The following is a 7,858-nucleotide window of genomic DNA, read 5'->3' on the forward strand; positions in this document are numbered from 1 at the left end:
ATGCAGCTCCAGATCTTGCTCCTGCTCCCCATGACCTTTTTCCTGTCCCCCGGTGCTCATACTGGTGAGTACGGCTGGGATCGGGGGCCCCTGGGGCTTTGGGAGCTTTGGGGGGGTCTAAGGGATGAGGGCACTGTGGTTGGTGTCTAGGGACCTGCTGGAGTGAAGTGGGGGGGTTCTCAATATCTGGATCGATGCAGAGCTGGACAGCAGTTGCTGGGGCTGCATCCAATGGACCTCAGTCCCGATGGATGCCAGGCAAGGGTTGGGCAGCTTGGCACATCTGGGGAGTGGGGTTGCCAGCACTGTGGGTGACAAGGCCGCTTCTGCTGGAGTTTTCCATCTGCGCCTGCTCTAATCTATCCCCTCATCTCTCCCCGGGGTTCCAGGGGAGATCATCGGCGGCCAGGAAGCCAAGCCACATTCCCGCCCCTACATGGCCTATCTCAAGAGAAAAACCTGCACAGGTGAAGAGATGTGTGGGGGGTTCCTGGTGCGGGAGGATTTTGTGCTGACAGCTGCCCACTGCGGCGATGGGTAAGAACCTGTGTCTGCGCCCCAGTGTCTCCCCCAACCCGGGACCCAGCTGTGCAGAGCCCCAACTGTGCAGGGATCCAACTGCGCAGCACGCTGAGATGTGCAGGGATTTAGTTGTGCAGCATCCATCCAGCTGTGCAGAAGTCCAGCTGTGCAGAAACCCAGCCATGCAGGAATCCAGATGTTCAGCATCCCCAGCTGTAGAGGGATCCAGCTATGCGGGGATCCAGCCATGCAGCACTCCCACTTGTGCAGAGATCCAGCCATGCAGCATCCATTGGGCTGTGCAGGGCTCCTTTTGTGCAGAGATCCAGCGGTGCAGCACCCTCAGCTGTGCAGGGATCCAGCTGTGCAGGGATCCAGTCATGCAGCATCCCCCACTGTGCAGGGATCAAGCTGTGCAGCATCCATCCAGCTGTGCAGCGATCCAGTTTTGCAGCAGCCCCCCCCCGCCTTACTTTAATGTTTTTCTGTGTGAAAGGCAAACAGAAGACTAACGACCTTCAGACCAATAACTGGATCATTCGTAGTCTATTGACACATTACAATTTATTTAATTTGTTCGATATCAGTTAAGTCATTATTTAATATCTGCATCATGGTGGTATTTGGGGGCAGGTCTCCGGCCTGTGTTCTCCAGGGGGCCAGATTAGACAATCGTATGGTCCCTCCTGGCCTTGGAACCTAGGAAACTCGAGGAGCTGACTGAGATCAGGGCCCCCAGTGTGCTGGGCACTGCACAGAGCCCGAGCGAGATGGGTGACCTAAGAGAAAGAGACAGATTGCAGTTTTTACAGGGGAGCAACCCCATGCTGAGCTCCACCCCACTCCCTGCAGCACGGCACTCCCTACTGAGCTCCCCATCTTACCCACTGCAGCACTGCCTCCAAGGACCTCCAGATCTAGCCCAATCTCTGTCTGGCTCCAGGAACATCACCGTGCTCCTTGGAGCCCACAACGTCCTTTGTAAAGAGAAGACCCAGCAACGAGTCTCTGTGCTGCAGAAGATCCCCCATCCCAGATACAACAAGATGAGCATCGAGAATGACCTGATGCTGCTGCAGGTACCTCCCCCCGCAGCTCCCAGCACCCACCCTGGCCTGGCTCCCACCCAGGCAGTGCGCTGACCCCTCTGCCCTCCCCCTATTGCAGCTGGCGGAGCCGGCGGAGCTGGACGATGCCGTATACACCATCCCTCTGCCCCAGGCTGGCCACACTGTGGATCCGGGGTCCGTGTGCAGCGTGGCAGGATGGGGCAAGACCAACCACGATGCTAAGCTAACCACCAACATCCTCCAAGAGGTGGAGCTGGAGGTGATGTCAGATGAGACCTGCCAGAAGGACACGAAGCTCCGATACTACTACAAGCCCTCGAAGATGATGTGTGTGGGGAACCCTAATGAGGACAAGGCCACATTCTCGGTAAACGCCCAGTCCCTGGCGGGTGGCTGCGCTGGGAGCTTCCCCGGGAGGCCAAGGGAGTTAGGGGATCAGTTAGGGTGACCTTCAGTGGGCAACACTGAGACTGGGGTCTGTCTATCTGCCTGTCTGTCCATCCCCATACACTATCTATCTATCTATCTATCTATCTATCTATCTATCTATCTATCTATCTATCTATCTATCTATCTATCTATCTATCTATCTGTCTATTCCTGCCCTGAATACAGAGAAGGAAACACCGTGAAGGTGGGAAGGTTTCTATCACGTGGATGCTGAGCTGTTCGTAGAGCCGGAGAGATGATGGCCAGCGGAAACCATCATACCATCTCCTCTGCCCCCACCCCCACACAGTGCGGGCCAGAGCACCCAGCCCAAGGGATCTGAATGACATTGCCTGGGAATTGGCCATTTGAATCCCTTTAGTGGCTGGGCTAGCATCAGGCTCAGAGACGCTGCTGCCAAGGCCTGGGCTGGATTCTCTATCTATTTATCTAGCTAGTTAGGTGGGGCAGTGGGGGACTGCAATCCCTGCTATAGAACAGTTCAAAAAGGACAGGTGAATGCTGTGCTTTGAGCTTATATTTACCCTCTACCTGCTTTGATTTCTCAGGGCGACTCCGGGGGCCCCCTGGTGTGTGACGGGACAGCCCAGGGCATCGTCTCCTTTGGCAAAAAAGACGGGTCCCCTCCGAGGGTGTTCACTAGGGTCTCCGCGTACGTCCCCTGGATCAAGAAAACAATGGGGTCTCAGCAGCCCAGGGTCCCACGCTGAAAGCCCTGCATCCCTTCATTGAAGGGGGCAGAGCTGGGTTTGGGGAGTTTTCTGAGTACGAAGGAGTCCTCCCAACCCAGAATGGTGGTGCCAAGCCCAGCGGGTGCTTGAATAAAAGCCCAGCTTTTTACTCCCCCCACATAATAAAATCCTACCTGAGAAGAGACTCTTTGGGGAATCATTGTCTGTCTGTACTTTGGCGTCCCCTGAGGGTGAGTGCCCTGCACTGCTGTCCCGGATGCCTGGGTCCCATCCCATCTCCCAGTCTCTACCTCCCAGCATATGCTAACTCAGGGAGCCCCCTAGGGGTGAGTACCCTGCTGTCCCAGACACCTGGGTGCCGTCTCTGTAGAGCATTTGCCTTGCACCATCCGTAGCACCTCTCCTGCCTGACTCCCTGCCACCAATTTTAAAAGGCAGGACCCAATTTTATCCCCCTGCCTTTCCACTCCGCTCCCTCCCCCCACCCACACACACATGAAGGTTCACGAAGGGCAGCATTGACTCGGCCTCAGCCACATGCCTCTCAGGACAAGCTGGAGCTGGGTGTGATGAATGTGGGACTAGTCGTCATATTTTTATGATGCCTGGTCATGCCTCAGTTTCCCCTCTGTGCTTTGCATTGCTGGGCATGGAGGTTAAAGGGTTAAAAAGCTGCTCTTGGAATAGAGCAGAAGACAGGAGGTGCTGGGATATGTCATCATCTGGGGGGTGGCGTGAATGTGTCATTAACAACTAGCTGAACCCGACCCAGATTGTTGGAGGAGCTGGAAAGCCAATGGGAGTTCCACACTCTCGTGATGGGAAATCCCGGCAGGCCATGCAGGAGGGCTCAGCAGGAGGACAATGGCCCAGATGTGCTGGGGGGCTGGGGAGAGAGCTGGCCTTTGCAGAGACATGGGCGCTGTCCCCTGGGACAGACAAAGAAACAAGGACCGGGAGAAGGAGCAGAACTGGGGTGTGCCCAGCATGGCTGGCTCCGTGCACTAGCGGGGCCAGATGGACTATGCCTAACCCAGGCTAAGCCGAGGACATCCCCAATGTGTATTCAGTCCAGGGAACCAGTAAACCCGGCTCTTTTTGGAATAGGCGGCTGGGTGTCACTGCCAATCCCGGCTGGGGTGCACAGGTCCCTGGGGAGCGTAGATACCTCCGAGCAGGAGTCTCTCTCAGTTGGCTTCACCGGGCAGAGCTCACGGTGTGAAACAGGGGGGCTGGAGCCCAGGGGCTCAGTCTTGGAGGCAGTGAGGCCCTGGGACCCATTCTGAAGGCAATGTGGCACCCCAGGGGGGTCAGCAGAGTGACGGGCCTACACCGAGCAGCGGTTGGAAAGCCAGGGCACAACAGAGATCCTGTGGAGGCGTGACACCAGGCAGAGGTGAAATGCATCAGCGGGGAGATGCACAGGCTGGCCTGGCCCGGCCCTGGTGATGGATGTGCCTCAGAGGGGGATGTGGAGTCCCCGGGAAGGGGAAGCATGGCAACAAAACTGAGTGCTGGGCTCCAGATGTGCACATCCCCCAGGGTGTGCTGGGCCCCAGCTGTGCACAGCCCTAGGGGTCAATGGGCCAGACCCTGAGCAGGTGTGAATGGGCAGTAGCTCCACTGGAGTCAACGGGCCAGATCCCAGCTGGGGTCAGTGGGGCGTAACAGTGCAATAACCTGCAGAGTAACTGCCAGCGGTTAGGGGTCTCCCCTCCCAAGTGCTGGGAGAACCCCGCGGTGTTTGTTACACGGCCAAAGACAGACTCTGTTTAACAGGAATTGCCCTGAATACAGAGAAGGAAACACGGTTGTCAAGGTTCCTTCCCCACTCTGAACTCTAGGGTACAGATGTGGGGACCTGCATGAAAACCTCCTAAGCTTACTTTTACCAGCTTAGGTTAAAACTTCCCGAAGATACAAACTATTTTAACTTGGACTTCCACTGCCACCACCAAACTTTATCTGGGTTCCTGAAAAAACCTCCCAACCCTTGCACCCCACTTAGAATCATAGAATCATAGAATATCAGGGTTGGAAGGGACCTCAGGAGGTCATCTAGTCCAACCCGCTGCTCTAAGCAGGACCAATCCCCGACTAAATCATCCCAGCCACGGCTTTGTCAAGCCTGACCTTAAAAACTTCTAGGGAAGGAGATTCCACCACCTCCCTAGGTAACACATTCCAGTGTTTCACCACCCTCCTAGTGAAAATGTTTTTCCTAATATCCAACCTAAATCTCCCTCACTGCAACTTGAGACCATTACTCCTTGTTCTGTCATCTGCTACCATTGAGAACAGTCTAGGGCCATCCTCTTTGGAACCCCCTTTCAGGTAGTTGAAAGCAGCTATCAAATCCCCCCTCATTCTTCTCTTCTGAAGACTAAACATCCCCAGTTCCCCCAACCTCTCCTCATAAGTCATGTGTTCCAGTCCCCTCATCATTTTTGTTGCCCTCCGCTGGACTCTTTCCAATTTTTCCACATCCTTCTTGTGGTGTGGGGCCCAAAACTGGACACAGTACTCCAGATGAGGCCTCACCAATGTCGAATAGAGGGGAACGATCACGTCCCTCGATCTGCTGGCAATGCCCCTACTTATACATCCCAAAATGCCATTGGCCTTCTTGGCAACAAGGGCACACTGTTGACTCATATCCAACTTCTCGTCCACTGTCACCCCTAGGTCCTTTTCTGCACAACTGTTGCCGAGCCATTCGGTCCCTAGTCTGTAGCGGTGCATTGGGTTCTTCTGTCCTAAGTGCAGGACTCTGCACTTGTCCTTGTTGAATCTCATCAGATTTCTTCTGGCCCAATCCTCCAATTTGTCTAGGTCCCTCTGTATCCTACCCCTACCCTCCAGCGTATCTACCACTCCTCCCAGTTTAGTGTCATCTGCGAACTTGCTGAGGGTGCAATCCACACCATCCTCCAGATCATTTATGAAGATATTGAACAAAACCGGCCCCAGGACCGACCCCTGGGGCACTCCACTTGATACCGGCTGCCAACTAGACATGGAGCCATTGATCACTACCCATTGAGCCCGACAATCTAGCCAGCTTTCTATCCACCTTATAGTCCATTCATCCAGCCCATACTTCTTTAACTTGCTGGCAAGAATACTGTGGGAGACCATGTCAAAAGCTTTGCTAAAGTCAAGGAACAACACATCCACTGCTTTCCCTTCATCCACAGAGCCAGTTATCTCGTCATAGAAGGCAATTAGATTAGTCAGGCATGACTTGCCCTTGGTGAATCCATGCTGACTATTCCTGATCACTTTCCTCTCCTCTAAGTGCTTCAGAATTGATTCCTTGAGGATGTGCTCCATGATTTTTCCAGGGACTGAGGTGAGGCTGACTGGCCTGTAGTTCCCAGGATCCTCCTTCTTCCCTTTTTTAAAGATGGGCACTACATTAGCCTTTTTCCAGTCATCCGGGACCTCCCTCAATCGCCACGAGTTTTGAAAGATAATGGCCAATGGCTCTGCAATCACATCCGCCAACTCCTTTAGCACTCTCGGATGCAACGCATCCGGCCCCATGGACTTGTGCTCGTCCAGCTTTTCTAAATAGTCCCGAAACACTTCTTTCTCCACAGAGGGCTGGTCACCTGCTCCCCATGCTGTGCTGCCCAGTGCAGCAGTCTGGGAGCTGACCTTGTTCGTGAAGACAGAGGCAAAAAAAGTATTGAGTACATTAGCTTTTTCCACATCCTCTGTCATGAGGTTGCCTCCCTCATTCAGTAAGGGGTCCACACTTTCCTTGACTTTCTTCTTGTTGTTAACATACCTGAAGAAACCCTTCTTGTTACTCTTAACATCTCTTGCTAGCTGCAACTCCAGGTGTGATTTGGCCTTCCTGATTTCACTCCTGCAAGCCCGAGCAATATTTTTATACTCATCCCTGGTCATTTGTCCAATCTTCCACTTCTTGTAAGCTTCTTTTTTGTATTTAAGAGCAGCAAGGATTTCACTGTTAAGCCAAGCTAATCGCCTGCCATATTTACTATTCTTTCTACACATCGGGATGGTTTGTCCCTGTAACCTCAATAAGGATTCTTTAAAATACAGCCAGCTCTCCTGGACTCCTTTCCCCCTCATGTTATTCTCCCAGGGGATCTTGCCCATCAGTTCCCTGAGGGAGTCAAAGTCTGCTTTTCTGAAGTCCAGGGTCTGTATTCTGCTGCTCTCCTTTCTTCCTTGTGTTAGGATCCTGAACTCGACCATTTCATGGTCACTGCCTCCCAGGTTCCCATCCACTTTTGCTTCCCCTACTAATTCTTCCCGGTTTGTGAGCAGCAGGTCAAGAAGAGCTCTGCCACTAGTTGGTTCATCCAGCACTTGCACCAGGAAATTGTCCCCTACACTTTCCAAAAACTTCCTGGATTCCTGGGGAAGGTTTGTAAAAATCCTCACCAATTTGCATAGGTGACCACAGACCCAAACCCTTGGATCTTAGAACAATGAAAAAGCATTCAGTTTCCTTACAAGAAGACTTTTAATAGAAGTAAAAAAGAATCATCTCTGTAAAATCAGGATGGTAAATACCTTACAGGGTAATTAGATTCAAAACATAGAGAATCCCTCTAGGCAAAACCTTAAGTTACAAAAACGACACACAGACAGGAATATTCATTCTATTCAGCACAGCTATTTTCTCAGCCATCTAAAGAAATCATAATCTAACACATACCTAGCTAGATGACTTACTAAGTTCTAAGACTCCATTCCTGTTCTGTCCCTGGCAAAAGCATCATACAGACAGACACAGACCCTTTGTTTTTCTCCCTCCCAGCTTTTGAAAGTATCTTGTCTCCTCATTGGTCATTTGGTCAGGTGCCAGCGAGGTTACTTTTAGCTTCTTAACCCTTTACAGGTGAGAGGTTTTTTCCTCTGGCCAGGAGGGATTTTAAAGGGGTTTACCCTTCCTTTTATATTTATGACAACCGTGAAGGTGGGAAGGTTTCTATCACATGGATGCTGAGCTGTTCGTAGAGTGGAGAGATGACGGCCAGCGGAGACCATCAGACCATCTCCTCTGCCCCCCGCTCCCATACAGTGTGGGCCAGAGCGCCCAGCCCAGGGGATCTGAATGACATTGCCTGGGAGTTGGACATTCGA

The 7,858-nt window shown here is 52.6% G+C and overlaps 1 protein-coding gene across 1 annotated transcript; it reads left to right on the plus strand.

The window, feature by feature from the left end:
* On the plus strand, nucleotides 1–2,752 carry LOC140897068 (mast cell protease 1A). The gene is made up of 5 exons (XM_073309345.1): nucleotides 1–64; nucleotides 390–537; nucleotides 1,466–1,601; nucleotides 1,690–1,959; nucleotides 2,591–2,752. Exons 1-5 carry the CDS (start codon nucleotides 1–3, stop codon nucleotides 2,750–2,752), a joined length of 780 nt encoding a protein of 259 aa, XP_073165446.1.
* Nucleotides 2,753–7,858: the final 5,106 nt, after the last annotated feature.

This window comes from Lepidochelys kempii, chromosome 13 (assembly GCF_965140285.1).
Source record: "Lepidochelys kempii isolate rLepKem1 chromosome 13, rLepKem1.hap1, whole genome shotgun sequence".
Taxonomy (NCBI): domain Eukaryota; kingdom Metazoa; phylum Chordata; order Testudines; family Cheloniidae; genus Lepidochelys; species Lepidochelys kempii.

Excerpts from the sequence above, each read along its gene's own strand:
- LOC140897068 (XM_073309345.1), top strand. The coding sequence starts at position 1 with ATGCAGCTCCAGATCTTGCTCCTGCTCCCCATGACCTTTTTCCTGTCC. Across the intron at positions 1,602-1,689 it reads ATGACCTGATGCTGCTGCAG|CTGGCGGAGCCGGCGGAGCT; the intron begins GTACCTCCCCCC and ends CCCCTATTGCAG. Across the intron at positions 1,960-2,590 it reads AGGACAAGGCCACATTCTCG|GGCGACTCCGGGGGCCCCCT; the intron begins GTAAACGCCCAG and ends TTGATTTCTCAG.